The 21,530-nt window shown below is 33.0% G+C and overlaps 1 protein-coding gene across 5 annotated transcripts in view; it reads right to left on the reverse strand.

Moving 5' to 3' along the window:
- The window catches only part of SEMA3A (semaphorin 3A), a 461,093-nt gene that overhangs the window by 81,317 nt on the left and 358,246 nt on the right, over nt 1–21,530 (reverse strand). For all 5 annotated transcript variants that reach the window (XM_041723448.1, XM_041723450.1, XM_041723447.1 and 2 more), the window contains one exon: nt 7,416–7,509. In XM_041723448.1, the coding sequence (XP_041579382.1) occupies nt 7,416–7,509 (94 nt within the window). The remainder of the gene's footprint in view (nt 1–7,415; nt 7,510–21,530) is intronic.

Genomic DNA, 21,530 nt, shown 5'->3' on the forward strand with positions numbered 1-21,530 from the left:
AAACAACAAAAAATATAGAACTTTCTCTAAATAATCTACCACAATGACAATAAACTTAGTATTATCTTGTTGGTCATTTGGATAAGTTAATCTTTCTGCATTCACTGACTTGAAAAATGATTAGAAAATAAAATGAGGTGATAAATTATAACTTAAACATTTGTATAGCACTATCATTTCCAAATGATTTTCATATTTATTAGATAAACTGGAAAAATTCCCTGTGCATCTTTAATTATAAACGCCATTGGGAAAGTCTCATTTAGCTGATTTTTCAAACGATACTCTTTGATCACACTCAGTTCTCAATTGCAAATAAAGGTTTCATAATGAAAATAGACATGCTCAGTGGTCCAACTCAGTCAATTCCTTTGGTGGTTGGTTCTCTGATGTGTCTGGATGCACCAACCTTTAGAGAATATCCAAGGCAGTGGAGAAGAGCTAAGCAGAAAGAATCACTGTGCAACTCCAAGGTTTAGCTTGAAATATTAATAAAAAGACATCTTTTCTTACAGATGAGTTTTAAGATTGTGATATTTTTGGATTGTTGTGAATCAAGACAAATAAAAATGATTGTTTGACAATATTTTAAGCACAAATTAGTAGGTAAATGAATGGCATTCTATTACATTCTAAACTATCATACTATGGTATCTTTGGGATTCAAAATCATCCTGTGTTCCCTTCACTTAATTAAATATCAAGTTCAAATCTGACCTGCTCTCACCATAGTATGCTATAATAACATTTTATCTGCCCATAAGGTAAAAATAAACCTTTTCTAAAAGCACCAAAATGCTGTGAATAAGCTATCTACAAATTTCAAAGGCACCTTGGAATATGTAAACGGCTACTGTCTCTGTAATTTTAACTTGTTTTCAATCACTGTAACACTTTTATTAGGGTTGGTATTTTACCTTTTAACAATTGATAAATAGATGTAATGGAACTTTAAACTTCAAGTGAATTAGTTTTCTTGATCTGTGTGAACAAGAGCGCATTGGTTAAGAATGTGTTGTAAAGGCAGCCTAAAATTTTCATGCTCAAGTATTTTCACGTTGCAACACCTGACATAGGATGCCTTGTGTCCTCTTTACCTCGAAAAATCAAAAGTGTTAAATTATTAGTTGAACCTCATTGCCCTCTCAATCACATGTTAGGTAATGAAAATCAGGAACAGTAGAAAGAGAACCATGAAAAGGAGAAAACTGAGCAATTTCATATCAGGGTGCAGTGAGACAGAACACGCCCAACAAGAGGTATAATCAGAAATGGAAGAGTAAAGAACGTAATCAATCCTTTTTTTTTTATATCTCTGTGACTTATTTTACTATATAACTGGAAATTAGCAGATTTAGTCCCTTTGCCCTATTTCACTCAATCTTTTTTTTTTAATTTGGCTTGCTTTAGTTTGACTAAAATCCCTAATTATGGTTGCTATTACATGTAAACTCTATTCAGGGGAGAGCTGAAATAATAAAACAACACCAAAAGAAACTGTTATTTGGATATAAATAGGTATTTGTTTCTCTTATTAATTTATATACTTGTTTCACAACTTATACTTTTTTTAAAATTTACTCCCACATAAGCAAGGCAAAAATCAATATACATGAAGGAAAGGCAGAAAGATTGATTTTGTTTTTCTTTCAAGAAGAGATAAGTAGGTCATTTAGAGAAGTACAGAGAGGTCATTAGAGAAAGCAGAGAGTTCTTGAGTTGGAGAACTACTGATCAATTTATTACTAAAAATGGAATTAAAGAACTGACTTAGACACCAAAGGAAGTTCGTGGTTTAGGCACCAGTTGCCTCCAGTCATAAGAAATTCCCTCCCACCTGCATATTATTTTTAGCAAGAGTCAATGTGATTTCTGTGAGCTGTAGGGCACCAGACGATTAAATGACCAGGAAGGGTACATTCTCATATTGTCAGTGCTCACTATCAGTAACCGTTTTTTATACTAGGCCTTAAATCAGATCCTCTGCTGAGATGTCTGTAGGATTCTTACCAGGGATGATTGTTCCACAGAAATTGTAGGACATATTTATTATTTCACTCAAATGTATATAGGTGATAGGATATCCTACTTTTGCATTCTCATAAGCAAATAAATAATAGTCAACTTAGAATATATTTTATTTAATATACTTGTGCATTTCCACCATAGATTAAAGATTTAGTATATTCTGTGGCCATATAAAATAATCTAATGATAACTTAGTATAAGAAATCTACTCTATCTCAGTTGGCTTATTTTGAAGAACAAATATGTTTAACAAAAAAGTCTACTTGCCAAACTTCTTTTGTAGTTTCTAGGTCATTTATGAAGTTATCAAATTATATGTTGATTCTTGGGCATAGTGTTAATTTTCCAGTTTTCTGACCCTTAATATATGTCTTCTTGAAACCTGAAGCAGTGTATTAGGTAAATGTTATCCTACAATGATTCAGATGCATTTTGGTTAAAATGCATACTTTTGAGGTTTTCCAAATGTACTAAGCTACTAGTGAAAGAAAATATGACATTTGTCCAATTTTATTAAATTGATGGTACAATAATATACTCAAGGAATTGTTATATGTATCAAAAAGTGGTTGGGGATACTCTGTCCAACAAAGGTTTTAGTCTCTCCACAAAAGACACAATATGGCAAGTTTGATGTCTCAAAAATAATACATCAGACTAAGAAAAATTAGTGCTGACAGATGAAACTAACAATCTAAAAAATTGTCAAATATGAAAGTGGCTGTTTGAGTATCCTGCCATTCTTTCTTAACTGTAAATGATTCATCACTAACATATAATACCCAGTGCTGGTTCATCTCTGAGGAAACCATTCCTTGCTGAGGTGAACAAAGAGTCTAGTGAGCCACATTTCCACCACGGCAGAATGATCCGAGAAGCCTGTGCTAAAAACAAAAGGTCATATATACTTCTGGACTTTATGTTCACAGCTCAAAATGAAGTAAAAATGTGGCTTAGATCAGTTAATGTGTTGGATTACAATTCCTAAGAAGGGTGTGGTGAGAAGAAGTAGAAGGTTAAAAAAAAAACATTTCCTGATGAAATCACAGCATTACTAACACAGGTGTAACGTGTGACATGGATGTTGAGCAAAAATCAAACAAACCTAAGGACAAGTCATTATGTTGTTAACACCTTAAGTAAATTCCACTCACAGAGTAGCGGAGTAATTAGAAACAGAGGAAAAATAAATTCTTGTCTCTCTTTCTCTTGCACACAGATACACACAAACACACATATGCAGGGCATGGATGAAATCCATTTTTTTGAGAGTGGGCGGGTGTAGGGATAATTTTGGATTTTTACATCTATTGAGCATCTTCTCTGTACCAATAAATGTAATGTGCTGGCTTTGTTACTTATTTTGGCCTTTTAAAACTAACTTCTTTTAGTAGCTTATATGTGCACATGGTACAAAATTTAAAATATGAAATTTATAAGGTACCAAATCTAAATCTGTCTCTCAGATACCTTTATAGCAACCACTATTATTACTTTCTCTTCTTGGTTTTTACTTCTTCATACATTCTAGAAATATGTAAGTACCCAAATGTGCTACATTATTAAATTCTTCTTTAACTCTCACAACAAACTAGTGGAATTAGCATGGCCATGTCATTTTACATATAAAGAAACTGAGGCTCTGGGAGGCTCAAATAATATTTTCAATTATAGTTAATTAATTTAGGGAGTACCTCATTTCATCTAATACCAAGTGAGAGCATATTCTAATGTCAAATTATATTTTTTTCCTGAGGCAAGGCAGAGTTCTAGCTTGGGGAAACAGACCATCGCTAAGAGTCCTAGACCCCTGGAATGGATTTCAATAATATTACTTAGTGATGGGTTATTTCTAAATTATTAGCACTACAATGCCTAGGGAAGACTGCAACGAGGAAATAAAACTACTTTCAAGTTGACTACTCTTTACAGATCATGAATATGTGAGATGACACTTAATTGGTGTGGAAAATATAAGATTTTATTCTTATGTCCACATCTGGCATTTGTTCTGAGTAGGGGAGAAACTGCTATTTTTAATAAAGAATTTTTAAACAAAGTCACTAAAATTAAAATATTTATAGGTGGATGAAATAAGACATACTCAAAAATAAATACTGTAATAATTTAACATTGACAATGATTTTTATTAAAGGAGATTTGAAAAATTTACTTTACTAAGAAGATTTACAAACTTAGGACAGGTTATAGGATTTGGAGACTTAATTAGTAGCTATGCATTGCTCAGGGAAGAATCCATATTTCCTGTGGTCATCAGCTTAACAACACATGGCACTTTGTTTAAATTCCAGTTAGTTAACGTATAGTGTAATATTGGTTTCAGGAATAGAGTTTACTGATTCATCACTAACATATAATCCCCAGTATTCGTCACAACGAGGGCCCTCCAAGTGCCCTCCTTATACCAGTGAGTTATAATGATGTGTCAGTGTTGGTTCATCACTTGTAAAAATGTACCATTCTGGTGGAGGAAGTGGATAATGGAGGAGTCTCTATGAGTGGGTGTGTGGGGGGATATGTGATATCTCTGATGCCTTCTCATTAATTTTACTGTAAACCTAAAACTGCTCTAAAAAGCAAAGTCTATTAAAAATACTAATGATAAAAAACCATGGCATTTCGAAAAGAAGTTATAGCAAGCACTGATAAATTTCATAAACTAATTTTTAAGCTGTCATCTGGGTTTTAAAGTTTATTACTGGTTGAAACTACGTAATGGAAAGACTGATGATATAAAAAGTATCTGTTGTCAAGATTCATCTAACCAGTTGATAGGTGGTTTGAGTCAAACATGAAATTTTATTTCCCAGTATTGGGGAAGAAAACAGCCCAGAAATAACTTGACAATTTCTCTTATGTGAGGAAATGAGGAGAATACATGCAAAATCTCTTGGGCAGATAGGCTTTTCCAATAACCATTCTCTAGTATGCAATGTACAACCTGTGTATTTTAGAGACAGGTGCTACCCTTCTATGTAAAAGTTTGGGAAGTGGTAGAGAAAATAATTATGTTAAAAAAACCAGTTCTTTTTAAAGCGACACAAGAGAAAAATGCCAAGAAACACCCAACAAGGGGAACTAAGTGTCCTATGAGGGATTTTGAGGGATTTTACAAGGTCTAGCATGGCTTGTTCGTTTTTCTGTAGCTTGCTCTTCAGAGGATTCAGGAATTAATTTATGTTGACTTGAATAATTTTCCTTGTCCAGAAGCACCAAATACCTCTAAAAGTTACTTGATTATTTTACTGTATCAGGTAAGTAAAGTGTGGACTTCCATGTAAAAGCTGCTTTTCTTTTTAGCCACACATATTCTTCTTGACTCATGAAACTTCCTTCATTCATTTTCCTTTTCACAAACCTATACAGCTTTTTCAAAGAAGTTCTAAATAAAACCAAAACGATGGAGTTTCATAGTCTTTGTGGACTTTGTGTGGTTGCATACCATATGAACTATGTAATACTTACTTGTCATCATCCTTTCTCAATGGAATATTAAAATAAATAATCAAGCAAATCCCCACTGAGAAACATACCACAAATTAAAAGCTGCTTTAGGTACAATTTAACATACTGCTTTTGGAGGAATGTCTATTTTTTTTAAATATGCAATTTAAATAAGGCTGCAAGTTTGAGCAAGGTAGAGCTCCTCCCCTTGGTTTAAGACAACCTTCACATTTCTGTGTGTGCACTTAAGGAAGTCATCCACATGTAATCACTAGGCCATCTGTGAATAGGAAAATTATAAGTGTGCTACATTTGCTGCATCCCTTCAGGTTTTAAAAGTTTTGTTAAAATGCTCTATAAATGGATCAAATGGACTGAAATTGTCTACATCTGAAAAGCTATAGAGGAGATAATTCATGTTATAATGTTCTTATTCTTAATAGAAAAGACATCGGTGAGGCACACTGGTAAAGTAAACACTAGAGAATCCTGGAAAGAATATATCTTCATACTTAATGCTGTAGTCACTAGGACTAGAGTTTATTCTGTTAAGTAGAAAGAGTCGTTCTGTAACAAAAGACTGGTAAAACTGAACTTAAAACACATCAGATAATAACCTGCATTTCATTTTCAAAAATCTAGATTTCTCATTCAAAATTCAATTAGAAATTTTATATTTGATAAGCTTCACTACTATTTTTATTATCAAATAATGACTTTCTGTATTTTCTAGAAAGGGAAACAAAGAAAAAGAAAAGGAAACAAAAGTTATATAATTTCTACATGATCATATAGAAAAATATATTCAGGAATAGGGTAATGGCCCAGAATCTTTTGTTTCCGGCTACTGGTATGCCCAAAAGTAAAAGAAAAAAAAGAAAAATTGTTTAATGATGTATCACTTTTTGTTTGTGTGTTTATTTAATATAGTCTAAAGGTGATTAAAAGTATGTGGAAATGGGACACCTAGATGGCTCAGTGGTTAAACATCTGCCTTCCAGCTCAGGGCGTGATCCCGGGGTCCCGGGATGGAGTCCCCCGTTGGGCTCCCTGCATGGAGCCTGCTTCTCCCTCTGCCTGTGTCTCTGCCTCTCTCTCTCTCTCTCTCTCTCTTTTTCTCTGTCTCTCGTGAATAAATAAATAAAACCTTCAAAAAAAAAGTACGTGGAAACAATTCTTTATCTTTCAACAGAGACTAAAGTTTTCTTCTTCTGCTTACTTCGGTCTTCCTATTTCCATCCCTTTGAATGATAACTAAGCATTTCCCTACCCAGCCACATTGTTGAAGGAAAAGAAGATGAACCGAAAAGAAGGTGGTTAGAGGAAAGTGTAGAGGAAATACATTAAATGTTTTGTTACATTAAAAAAAGAGACCTAAAGTTAAAAAAAATAAAAGATAAATACAGAGGTCCTTCATTAATTCAAGGTAACATGATAGGGTCTCTGCCAATTGTATGACCATTAAAACTGATTGTTGCTGATTAAGTTGTCCAAACGTTGAGAGTGTGACAAATCTTGGAACTATAATGAACAAGATAGACTGAATCTCATTCTTTCCTTCTGACTTGTTGAAATGCCCCCTGGAAACACCTCTTTCATAAAATGAAAACCAAAACCATTTTCTCTCAGAATATAAATTTTAAAGTTCTAGTGGGGATGTGTAGTTATTGAGTAGACAACTTTAAAGACACTTATTAAATAAACCATCTTGATTAAAAAGAATCACAGACTAGACACTGTAAAAATCAAAGCAGCATTTAGTGTTTTTCTTTATTTTAAAAATATTTGAAAATATTTCAACTGACATCCTCCTGAAATAGTTTGTGATTAACAGTGGAAAATCTTGGCATATAAAAAAGGTACATGCAGTCTGGTTGTTATCCTTAGAAAATTCACTGTTTAACTGATCGTTGACCACATACCTATTAAAAGAGATGCCGTCAGCAGTTTAGGGTCATATGGACTCTTCCCACGGCCATTTTCAAAATGTGAGTCCTCCAGCTTAAAAATGTTATCCTGTAGAAAAGAAAAAGAAGGACTGAATTTATTTACAATAAGAGCTATGTTAACATACCTGTTAATCAAAGAGAGGTTGAGTACATGCATCCACTATCAAGAGGAATTATTTGTGTGAACTTTAGAGATAGCAAAATAACTTAGATGGATTAAAACAAACTCTTACCAGCCAAGTATCTACTTAGCTCAGTGATTTTTGGTAACATTGAGCATGTTTTAAGTAACAATGTATAAATGAACTCTAAGGAATAAGACATGTCATGATAAGAATAGAGTGATCATCTTATCACATAGGTATGCCAAGCACGCCCCTAATGGCTCTTGAAAGGAGAGAATTTTAAATTTAAATGACTCCTTCTTCCTTCACATAGAGAAAAAAATAGCAATCTGCTATATTAGATCTAGAACAAAATGTACTATATCGTACTTTTCTGTATGTACTTCCCAGAAGGAAATGCTAAATAGTCATAGCAGTCATTTCCCCATTCCTTCATTTGTACATTTTTCTGTTTATATGCTTCTCAAGCATATAAATCACTCACATTAGAAGGTGGAAGAGTCCTGAAACTATCTTTCTCAATTTCTGTAGGTGTGAGATAACAAACTGTATTAGTAGGGGTGCGCCTAGAGGCAGTGTCATCAGAACAACAGCACAGAGGTGACACAATTTTATCAGAGGAAATCTGCTCAGTTGAGGCTCAAGGACCCAGGAACTGGAGTGAACATCCAACTACACGCAGAAAGATGCCTACGTACCAAGGTAGAAAGTATTCCAGAAAGCACTGCAACAGAAGCCTTAATAAAGAAGTAACTAACTCATGACTGAGATCCTGTTCTCAGAACGCACCAAGCTACTGTCCAAATGACAGTGGAGTAAACCGAGAGAAGGGTAATTTCTGAGCACTCTTTTTAGAACCATGTTCTCTGGGAATTAATTAGGTTAGAATATATATGCTTTTTCCAGTAGCGCATTAACTTGTCCACAGACTGAAATAAAATAGCTTTTTTGGCAATTTCTCTACTACTCACATAAAGTATTTTCTATCTCCTTAGAATAATAAAGGTTGTTCACTTTATGGCCAGTAAGGATCACTTTATTTGACATTTAATATTTCTGATGGAGCTAATGGCAGAGTTTCAAATTATGACTCTTAAATTTCATTTGAGTTAAGGAAGAAGAGCGCAAAAGGAAGCAAATCAAAAACATTCTCTCTCTTTATTACTGCGAGTGTGAATTCCTGATTTTATCCTTTCCTTGCAGTGATTCTGTATTGCTAATTAGCCTTCCCCTAGCAATGATGGTCCTTCAGCTGAGTTCTGAAATTCACAGAGCACAGAAATTTATGAGGTTTCTCAGAATTATGCTAAGTTGTAGTGGGAAGGGCAGTGAGTCAAAAGTCAGGCCCATTTGGGCCAATGATCAGCTCTGCTTCCTGGGTCACCAATTAATCTCTCTGAGCCCTAGGTCTCTGAAAGTCAATGCCAATAGGATATTTAACCTCACATGTTTATTATAAGGATTTATTATAAGGATTAAATAATTGAAATAAATCATTTTTAAGCTGCAAAATAAAAAATGAACACAATTTATTTTTACTTTATATCACTCGCATAACCACTATAACAAAAGAATATGAAAGTTCAACACAGGGACACCTGGGTGGCTCAGTGGTTGAGCATCTGCCTTTGGCCCAGGGCATGATCCTGGTCCCAGGATTGAGTCCTGCATCCGGCTCCCGGCAGGGAGCCTGCTTCCCCCTCTGCCTTGTCTCTGCCTCTCTCTGTGTCTCTCATAAATAAATAAATAAATAAATAAATAAATAAATAAATAAATCTTTTAAAAAAAGAAAGTTTAACACATATTGCTATCATTATCGTAAACCTCCCTAGCATAATCTGAAAGAAATATTACTTTAAGGTAGTTTTCTAAGTACCCAAATTATAAACTTGTTTACAAATATAAATTTATCATAGGCACTTGGGTATTAAAATTATAATATGAAGCTTGACATATGCCAAGAAGAAGCACAGAAAAATCGCTTCAGTATTATTTAGATATATTTTGACAAAAATTAGGTAGTAATCCAAAAGAAATACACTCAGTAAAAGATACACACTCTATTGCTACAAATCACAGAAAATGCTATTAAAATTTGTATATGTGATTATTTCTCATAGTAAAGAAGAAGCAGGGAGAAGTGATGGTGTAGTCGAAAATATTTTTCTAGGTCTTATTATAATTTCTTGTCCTTATAACACATTCTACAAAACTGGCAAAAGATAGAGGAGGTACCCGACAAACTATGAGACATGTGATGTGTGGGATCATGTGTCCAAGTTAATGAGACAACGCCAAGGTAGATAAGAAATTCTCCCAACCTCATGTTTAATATTTGATTTACAAGGTCAAGGATTAAACTTCATAGTAGAGAGGTTAAGCATGTTAGATATGGTTTAAAAGGAGATGAAAATCTACCCTTTGCCATGGTGTCAGATAATGTGTTCAAAGCTGGCCTTTCACTTTCCCTTTTTTCCTTTAAATGTAACTATTACCCAGATTTCTGGGTATCTATCGTGTAACTCTGTTTTCTTCTGTAACCCTATTAAAAGGTAAAACATTGGATTTCCTTCCCAGCCTACTGACAAGGGAGCCTGGAATAAACATAATTTGATTTTTGAATAGGGAGACAAAAGACATTTCTTACACACAAATGTTTATAGCGCAAAGTTTATACCCGCTACATACAGTAATGGGGTGCAAACGTGTTGCTATCAGACAGAAATGAGTGTCCCTGGCTCTGTATTTTATTAATTCTGAGCCTCAGACCATTCCTAAAACTTTCTGAAAGGTATGCTCTAACAAAATTTATTAATTTCATCTTTCTGTTGTTTAAAGTCGTACAGTAAAATCATCCTTTCCTACACTGATCAGTATCTCCTGTGCCACAGTGGAAATGCTTGCCTGTATTTTCATCAGTGGAAATTAGGATGGGTGTTTAAAATATATCTAAATGCCATAGACTCCCAAGATGTACTGAAAATTTTTCTTGCCTATTAGCCAGACCACAGTGTAGTTCAAAAGTTTTCTTGAAAAATATCACTAATTACAGTATGTGTAAGATTTCTCAAATAAAACAGACTATCCTTTTAATATGTCTGATAAATTCAATGTGATTGATATGAAGAAACACCTACATTGCTGTTTTTGTTATCTTGTGAGTGAGACCTATCAGATGTGTGAAGATATTATATTAGCCCATTGTAAAAAAAAAACCAACTCTGTTAATAGATCCGAATGTTACTATTCAATGTTGTCATATGTAACATATCACATAGACAACCTTCTGGCTGGGCTAAGAGGCCTTTCGAAATCTGACTGCTACTCAATGATGTTCTGTTTTAAGAGTGTTGAATAGATCACATGTGCAAGTAATAAGACCACAGAAATCCTAAGACCAACGTACACAATTAAACTTCATAGCTTTCTAAGACTTACGTGAGCTGAAGTAATTTTCATTTTTAGAAATCCGTGAACAAAAAAAAAATCTATCTGTATGGATTCTAATTGCTTTAGCAGATACTGTGAGCATATCATATAAGTTATTAGGCCATATTTTATTACATGATTGCATCAGTTTTCAGCAACTATTTTTAGCTTTCAAGACCACTCTTTCCCCTTTGTCTTTTGGATTTCCTGAATGTTATTAGACTGTGGTGAGGTAAGGCATTAGAGGAAATAATAACCGTGCTAATGTCTAATCCAAAGTCTTATGAATTATAAACCATTGGTGACATCATGGCAATAAATTTCCTAAATCTCAATCTTCCCCAAGTAATAAATTTAGGTAACAAAGTTGTAATTGTAGTTGTTTTATTTAATGATTAAAACATAAATGATGTTTGTAAAAAAGAAAGAAAAAAGAAAAGAAAAGAAAATCCTACCCATATATGACAGGATTGCCATTTTGGGTGGGAAACCAAATAAAATTAGGCCAAACCAATACTTGGACAGTAATTAAAAACGTATATCATTCTATTTTTTTTCCTAATTGCTCTTTCTCCTCTCTTGTTCTTCCCAAGAGACCCCTTGTTTGCCAGTTATGTTGAATTATCAAGGATTCCCTGGTCACACTACACTTTTCCTCATCTTGGCCTGAAACTTCTTTCTTCTCCCCTCACCTATCCTCCTCCCTCAACCCCAGAGTGAACTTCCTTTCCTTGAAGAGTAAATTAAAAGTCTCTTCCTAGGAGAAGTCTTAAGAGATTCATGCAGATATAATTTATTAGCTTCCTTTGTGCATATCCTAATTAACAATACTACACAGGCAATGACTGTATTGGCTTCAGCAAAGACGGGATGTAATAGGATCTCACAGGAAATATTGTGGCATACTGTATTTTGCCCAAAGGAGATGCTTTTGTGGATCAAATTCATCCGGAATTTACTTTCCCTAAAAAGGTGACTAGATCTATGTTGTGTAATATTATAGCCATGAGCCACATGCGGCTATTCAATTAATTAAAACTAAAAATCCCACTCCTCAGTTACACTAGCTACATTTCAGGTGCTCAACAATCCCATGAGGCTTGTGAATATAGGACTTCATAGGTGCAGCTCTAGATCCTGAATCCCATTCCCTTAACAGCAAAGAATAAAATTGGAAATCAGAAAGGTCTCCAAGGAAAGAAGACTTGTCATCACACCTCAGTCATAGTAAAAAAAAAAAAAAAGTCCATGAAATCTACAAGAAGGGATTACACTAAAAACAATAGTTTAGTTTTTTTTTTATTTTTATAAATCAGGGTTATACTAAGTACCATTTAATGGCAGTGCAGATGAATAAATACATGTCCCGAATATTCCTATGTGTCATTTTACTCCCATTTGACTCACTTTAATCTACATAGGTACACATTTGACTCATTATTTAAAGTTTAGGTCATGATACACAATCCATTTAATGTTCATTGATTTTCCCCAGCAGAAAAAGATAATTTCTCCCTGGAACTTGCATAGCAATCTATTCCTACCCTCTTAGTGTCATTTGTCACCTTCAATTTTGATATTCCATGTTTCATATATTCTTTTTTCCTATTAAATTATTTTGAGTTGAGGGAAAAATCTTATTCACTATGTATTTTTTTTTCAAATACTAAATACTAGAATTGAGTTACAGCTCAGTGAAAGAATGAGTGAATGAATGAGTAAATGTGTGACTGAGTTTAAAAAGCTTTATAGAAAAACTGTATCTCAGGAATAGAAAGGACATAAACCCTGGACTCTAGGGGCTGATGATTTAAGGATACGACCCAAATGAACACAATTGTGTGGTAGAGGCAGACTATAAAATTCAAATATTAAAGGAAGTTTTAAAAATTTTTTTAAAGGTTTTATTTATTTATTCATGAGAGACATAGAGAGAGAGGCAGAGACACAGGCAGAGGGAGAAGCAGGCTCCATGCAGGGAGCCCGACGTGGGACTCGATCCCGGGTCCCCAGGATCACACCCTGGGCTGAAGGCAGATGCTCAACCACTGAGCCCCGGGTGCCCCTAAAGCAAGTTTTGAAGTGAGTTTTAGGAAATATACCCTTTAACTTTTTCATGTTTTGTCATACTATTTATTAATAATACTTGTTATATATTTCAAATATGGGTTTAATCTTACTATAAATGATAAAAAATAAAACCTAATGACAAATAGTTTTGTTGTTTTGTTTTTATATCCCTTTTCCACTTTAATAATTTTCTTTGGGCCTTATTAATAAATCTTACCCCTCTTAATAGAGACATCAATGAAGAGAGTAAAATTACCAGAATGTTCCTTTGCAGACAAAAATCTTTCTGACCAATGTAATCTCGCTCCTGTGTTTCCTGTCATTCCAGTGTAACTGTTCCACTTCACCATTTTGTACTCAACAGAAATTACTTCAAGTAATTGCTGGATATAGGCAAAATAGAAGAACTGTTTTGACTTGCCAGATGTAATTTTCTACTTATAAAAATACATAATTTCTTACTGGCATTTCATATTTATATCTATTTTAGATACCTTCTAATTTATGTAAGTTTTATGAAAACTTATGAAACACTAATATAAATATTAATTAATGTGATAAATACATATTGAACTTGACCAAGAAGCATGTTTGAAATGTGAAGGTAAAATGTGTAACTCAAGGAGCATAAAAGAAATTATGACAAAAATTATGTTTAACAATAATACACTATACACATACAACATTAAATGCTTATAAAGCTATCTGGAGGTTATTTCACTTAACAATGAACATATACTAAGTGTTAATGATGTCCTAGTACTTCAAGTATATTACTTCATTTTAATCTTCAATTAACCCTAACTATTATTATGCCAGCTTTACAGATGAGAAACTGAGATATTTACACACAATACTCAAAGTCATAAAGCTGATTAGTAATCGAATAAGATTTGATAACAGAACTCTTTCCCAAATCCATGTTTTTAACTACTACATGTTAAAAAAAATAGGTTTACTATACGTAGTATGTGAGATATACCCTGAAATATTAGAAACTGGAAGCCATAGGAGTTTCAAAATGGGGTTAATTTTCTGTTTCAGCATAGGAAGAAAGGCTTTATTTAATTTCATACCTAAAAAATGTATTTTGGTGCAAGAGGAGTATATCTGTGAGTATGCATGTGAGTATATTTGTGTGCTCTGGTTGTGGGTGGCATAGGGTCAGAGGACACCATAGGGAGAGGGCAGAGAAAGCAGGGAGGCAGATTATTCTATCTAGGAGAAACAGCATTAATAAAATCCCCTTAAAATAGATTCATAGTTGATAAATAACAAAGCTGAATTTAGACAATGAAGAATATATACATACATTAAGAGATAAGGCTAAAAAATACATTTGGAACCAAGCTGTGGAAAGTTTTCTCTGCCAAAATAAGCATTTTAATGTGTATTCAGAAGGTGTCAGTGATACAGTGATAATTTTAGCTGGAGAACAATAGCATCAAAGAGGTGCAATATTATGATGAATCTGACAGCAATGTGCAGGATGATTTGGAGACATACATGCCTGGTGGCAGGAAAAGAACCACTGCCATAGTCGGGGGAGGGGAGAAACAGGCCTTTTTACACACTACAGCAATTTAAAAGATTTTTGTATTCTGTATGTTGTGTCTTGCTTCGTCAGGTTGTTTGGTCAACCTTCTTTGTAGCTCACATTTTTTAACTTCTTTTACAACAGAATCCTCTTTCATTTTCCAGCAAAGCTATAGATTCTTTCCTCAAGAAAACTAAGCTAAGCATATGCATGTTTTATAAGCAATCTTTAGGGATCACTGACATTATGTCATAGTCATGTTAGGAGGTTCCAAATTAGTTATTCTATAAGGACCTTTCTATTCCTAACATGGTATGATTCTATTATCCTATCACTGTGAACATGGATACTTGCTCCAGGTTCTTTGTTTTCCCTTCTTGAGCATAATGCAGGGGATTATCCAGATTTTTAAAAGTCATTTTCCTTTTCATTCTCTATATACTGTTACTTGGAATTCATTTATTTTTATAAATTCAGCCTCTGAATTTCAGTCCCAATTCTTCTGCCATTGTAATCATTCAAACTTAGTTTCCTGGCCTGTTTGAATCTCCTTATTTTCCATAGTTATTTCAAAGTTGAGAATCACTTAAAGTCCTTGGCTCTTCAAGAGGATATAGTACTAATTACATATAATAAACATCATAAAAACTAGTATATCAGAAAGCATTTTTAATATTGTACATTGTAGGAAGATACAAAAGAAATGTAAACCTGGTCTCCGTTACTGAATGTTCTATGAATAAAGCAAATATAATTTGCTGCACTGATTATAATGTATTAGTCCTGCCTTAGATTTAACTATGATTTCAGCCATATTATATCATACTAGAATTTTATCTTTCTCTGCAATAAAAGAAACAAAATATCACTGCAAGTAAATGACTATTAATTGGAAAGTAAAACAAAAATAATCAAAGAGAAACCTCAGTGAAAGACTGAAAGAGAAGTTCAAAAAAGGATTTACATCTATAAGGACTTTTATGTTTGAGTATATTAACAATGCCTTCTTTTCATATTAATGAACTCTTTGAGTAGGGTTTTTTGTTTTTGTTTTTATTTGTCTGTTTGTGAGAGCAAGTACATATGTGGGAGATGGGGGCAGAGAAAGAGGGAAAGAATCTTAAAGCAGATTCCACGCCCAGCATGGAGCCTGACCTGGGGCTCCATTTCACAACCTTGAGATCATGACCTGAGCTAAAATCAAGAGTCAGACTTTGACTGAGTCAGCCAGGTGCCTCTTGTTTTGAGTAGTTTTAGATGTGTAAGAACTATAATGGGACACCTGGGTGGCTCAGTGGTTGAGCATCTGTCTTTGGCTCAGGGCATGATCCTGGGGTCCTGGGATCAAGTCCCGCATCCGGCTCCCCATGGAAAGCCTGCTTCTCCCTCTGCCTTTGTCTCTGCCTCTCTCTGTGTCTCTCATGAATAAATGAATTAAATGGCTTTAAATCCAAAAGGTAGTCATTGGGAAGATAAAATATTTAGTCAATAATAAATAATAAGTATTATACTTATTCAATAATTACCACTACTTTTTTATATACATGCATGTTGGAAAGGGAATTTTCCTTAGCAAGGAAAGCTACAAAACCAACTATATAACTTTTTTTAACAGAAATAAACTTTATCTATTAAATTAAATAATAAAAATATGCCAGTTATATAAAATATGATCCACTTTAATATTCATGATCTATGATCGTTTCTAGATACATTTACACAGACTTTTTATTGAATATAATTTCTGTTCCTGAGAAATTCTTAGGATCCAAAACAGAAGGAAGGATAACATCATTAAAGCAGACATTTCCAATAAGTTCATCTACAGGTTAAGCCTAAGTAGAGATAGTTGGCTCCTGGCCCCACTGATTTCAGTGTCTGCAGTCTTTTCAAGAGTTCCCTGAGCAGGAATTGTACCTCTGAAATTGGTCTCCAGAGACCATATGGCTTTACTGTGATCCAGAATATTCCTGCCATCTGTACTTTAAGGTAGATGTGATAAACTATTATTTATGGATTATGAAATCTAGATGCTACGACTCATTATGCTAATTATTAATCTTTTTTGAAGTGCCAATATCCTTATCAATGAAATGGAAATAATCCATAGATTTGCCTCAAGGATTAAATAAAATATATTGTGTTTTAACATAGAGAAGTATATTTAAACCACACAGAAATCTAGTTAGATACAATTTTAATCATCATAAATATACTATAAGTGGTATAACTTTGCTATAATAGCATGCTGATAACTGATTTTCAATAATAATAATAGTTAATATCTATTAAGCAACTATTAGCCAAGCACAGTCTCCTAAGTGCTTTGTAGGAATTACTTTTTTACCCTCACAATACCCCTTGAAATACATAGTGGGATTATTCTAATTTTGTATATGAAGTAACAAAGAGAAAAAATGATTTGCCTCAGGTCACATTGCTATATATATATATATATATATATATATATATATATATATACAAGTAAGCAATTTCTAAAATCAGGAATAGCTGGAGAAATTAAAATATATATACATATTTTTTGTACTTGATTTGAACAGCCATGTTACTTCATGAATACACATCATACATAAAATGTTGTCATAATACTATCTCTTAACTCAACTTTGCATTCCCTGTTGTTCACATGTTAGGTGCCTTGAATTAATCTTAACTGAATCGATTATGACAGATAAAACTGTATTTAAAATAGTCCTTGCATTATACTATTAATATAGTAAAGACAAGTAGAAGGAATTAACATATTTCTAACCTTATTTGCAGAAAAAACATATGAAATTACTTTGTTCCCAAGTTTGTGAAAAATTAGTATCACTTTATCTTAGTAACAATATACAGTCCTTGCAGCTGGATTAAATAGGATTTGCCCTCTAAATTTAAGGAACCTGAATTTATCTGGGTTCCTCAAACAGTGACATAATTCATCTGCTTTTTGTCATCATTAAAATTAATGATATAAACCAAGGAAAACAGAAAGCATATGTGTTCATACTTCATGCAGATTATGTTTTTAATAGGAGCTTAATTTGAGTTTATGCAGATATCACATACCTGTCATAGTATAATTATTCAGTTATGAATGCTTGTTAACTCCCAAGGTGTATAACAATGAAAGGAAAAATTCTGTCTCAGCTAGAATGAGAAATTCCAGAACATGAACAATTTAGTCTCTAGTGTTTTACCCCACTGAGACCTGATGAAGTAAGTGCAACCTAAGAGCAGATCAATGGCCCCCCAAAAATAAAACAGTGGAAGAATTCACTTAATCTTTATTTCCATGTGCATTTTAAGTCTTCTATGTTCAAAGCATAGTTACTTCATTTGCCATCTTAACATTTCATAAAGCACCACAGTTTTTTTTATCCTAAATTGCAAAAGTACAGCTATTATTTTTTTACCAGTTCTTTTTATGAATGAATTTGTTACATCCATGATTAGACATCACTAGGAATTTTTATCAACTTAAATGTAAATATGTCAATATAAAGAAGCATTTGTACTGGAAGAAGTATTGAAATTTGTTCATATGTATTCTTTACTTATCACGGTTGTTTCTAGATACTATCTGGGAAATGATGAGGTAAATAGAATTAACATTTTATTTCTACCAAGGTATGTTGTTTAACTGAAGCCTGGTCATCCAAATATTGTCATAGTCACATGATGTAAATATGATTTTTCTGTTAGCAAATTAGGAAATATTTAAACATTTATTATTTTGGACAGAGATAATATAGGAGAGAATCCTATGAATTCTTTGTGAGAGTATAAATTTTAGAGGATCATTTGGGAATTAGAAAGAACCTGAAAAATATCCACATACTTTAATTTGATTATTTTGCAACTGGAAATACATAAAAATAAAAATTAAAAAAAGGAAAAGATTAAAACAAGATAAAGTTCATCATGAAATTTAGAATGCCGAAAAAAAAAATCAAATACCAAAAAGGAAGGGGAGTAAATTATGTTATAGCTACACAATTGATTATAATACAGGCCTTATAATAGATGCATCTATTAATTATGTTATAATACCCAAAATTAATACCTATTAAAACACTGCTGAAGCAATAATGTAATAATTATGTAAGATGCATGGAAAAAAAAAACTGAAGGGAATTTGTTACAATATTGTCTCTAGCTTATGTTATTTGCATATTTTTCTATTTATATTGTTTTTCTCTTAATATTTTATGCAATAATCATGTGGCTCATAGAAAACAGGGTCTCTGTATCTTATTCTCTAAGCAAATCTTCAAATTGACAGAACATGGGCTGAATGTGGCCTGAGACATGCTTTATTTGTTGGCACAAGGTTTTGAAATTTTCTATTTGAATGCCTTTTCATGAGACTTAGGAATTTTCATTGGACAATTCGTTCCCACTGTTCCCTAGGGTTTTGTATTTCCTTTTTCATCTAAAATTTTTTTTAAAAATTTTATTTATTTATCCATGAGAAACACAGAAAGAGAGAGAGACAGAGACAGAGACATAGCTAGAGCGAGAAGCAGGCTCCATGCAGGGAGCCGGATGTGGGACTCGATCCCAGGACCCTGGGATCACGCCCTGGACTGGGTGGCACTAAACTGCTGAGCCACCAGGGCTGCCCCATCTAAAATTTTATGTCACCTGTATAGTTATCTCAGGCATTTGAGTCTGCAACCCCTACAAAGTATAATAACTGAATCATCAACTGGATCAATGTACTGCATTTATATCTACTAGTCCCCATTTTTCAGATTTACTTCATACGACAAAGTCCTCAGAAGGAATGTGGTCATGCTCACATATCTCATGGTAAAAGTACTACAAGGTTTAGCAATTAATCATGGTTAAACATAGAACTTAATGGGGACTTCAAAGTGATTTGAAACTCAACTGTCATAGCATCATAAATTTCTAGAGTTTTTTGCTCATTCTTTTCATATAATTAAGTTGATCTATATACATACTGCTCTTAACAATGTCTCTTTTATTTTAAAAAATGGACTGTTCCAAATATTTATATCTAAATTAATTATCCAGAATCCTTAAGAGTTGAGTTTTAAGAGTGTATAGTGAACTACTGAAAAATACAAGCACAGCAGTCTTAACAGAAATGCTCCGATATTAGGTGACTTCTTTTGCTTTCAAATTAGTAACCATAGAGACATTCTATATCAGATGTTGAGTTGACTTTTGGGTCATTATTTCTAATCTATTCCAGTACAAATCTGAATTATTTACAAATGAATCTAACTGGTAGAAGTCAGTTTCTGGCTAAGTCAGATTTCTTTGTTATCAAATAATTATATTTATATACTGGAATAAATCAAGGATTTTTATTTGGTTTATTAAATAGAATGTTTGATGTTGAAAATTAAATTGTGTACATCCAAAATTACCATTCACATGGACTGGAAATTTATATCATTCTAAATGACATTTTTAATTAGAGAAAACAATGAATCTTTATTATAAATTATTTTAAGAGTAGTTGAAAGCTCAATTAATATCTTGCTCAGCTTATTCATAGCCATTTACTCTTCTTAAAAAATATACTTTATGTGCTCGCTTTGGCAGCACATATACTAAAAAATATACTTTAATCCCTGTCATTCAGAAATAAAGTCTTAGGGGTGGGGAGAATATTAACACATAAAAATTGAGAGTAGTAAAAATTAATTACTTTAAGCTATGACATATATTCCTACATAATTTGTGTCATGCAAATTCAAAATGAAGAGAGAGTTTAAATAAGTTGAAAAAAGAATGCATGTGATATATTTGTGGCATACTTAGTAGAATGGCTCAGTTTGAACAGATGTGAGAATAGAAGAAAAGAAAAATTTAGCAAAATTGTGCTAAGTCTAGGCACTGCTGAATTAAAAAACAAAACTGTCATATTTACCCAAGTCTATGTTTGATCAATGTTGATGGGTAATACATATAATTACAATCAGAAAGCCCCTAAATAACTATGTATGCTAATGGGAAACTTGGAAAAAATATGCAAATATAAAGAAGTTGTGTTGGAAAACTGATTATGTATGTATATGCATTATAGTTCTAAGTATGACTACACCTATGTATATACACACACATGCATGTATACTACATATTTGACCTCATATATATAACACATACAAAGATAGGTACAACTTAATATTATATATCTTAAAATCTTAAGTATGATAGTGGGTTTACAAGTATTTTAAGATACAGATACATACACTACAATGTGTATGTTAAAGGCTAAGAACACAATTTTTTGAAATTATAATATCGACTAAAGATTCCCTATTTTATTCTGCTCTCTTCCTTTTTTATTTTTTTATTTTATTTTATTTTATTTTTCTCTTCCTTTTTTATTTGTTTCTCTCTAACACTATGGTGAGCAAGATTGAGGATGGCTTGCTTTGTGGTGGCAGAAGAAAAACACTTAAAAATATCAATTGTACCTTTGGGGTCGCATTTTGGTTTGCTTTGTAGTTTTGCTTTAATTCTGCTCCCTTGACCAGTATGTTCACTCCCCACGCTACCGTTGTGTACTAGCACACTCAGAGGTAAGAAGTAATGTCTTTGAAAGAGTAGAACATATTATATATGTTTCATTCATTTTCAAATGGTGAATTATTTATTTGAGCTGCATTCTAGCTGCAAAGCTAAATAACAAGGATAAGCAAAAGGAAGTGGGAAGTGGAAGAAGCTCAAAATGATAATAAAAGAACAGGGAAGATAATGAAAAGGCGGTGAGCATATTGTGGAGTAGTAAATCCTGAGGAATTCAGGTAATTTCTAATATTATTATCATTAGTGAAGAATACTGTAATGCTAAAGCAATTGCATTTGCAAAAGAAATCTACTTTCTTGTAGTCATCTTTATTTATGATCTTGTGTAGAAATGTTATTCTTCAATTTAAAAAG

This window comes from Vulpes lagopus, chromosome 11 (genome assembly GCF_018345385.1).
Source record: "Vulpes lagopus strain Blue_001 chromosome 11, ASM1834538v1, whole genome shotgun sequence".
Lineage (NCBI taxonomy): Eukaryota > Metazoa > Chordata > Mammalia > Carnivora > Canidae > Vulpes > Vulpes lagopus.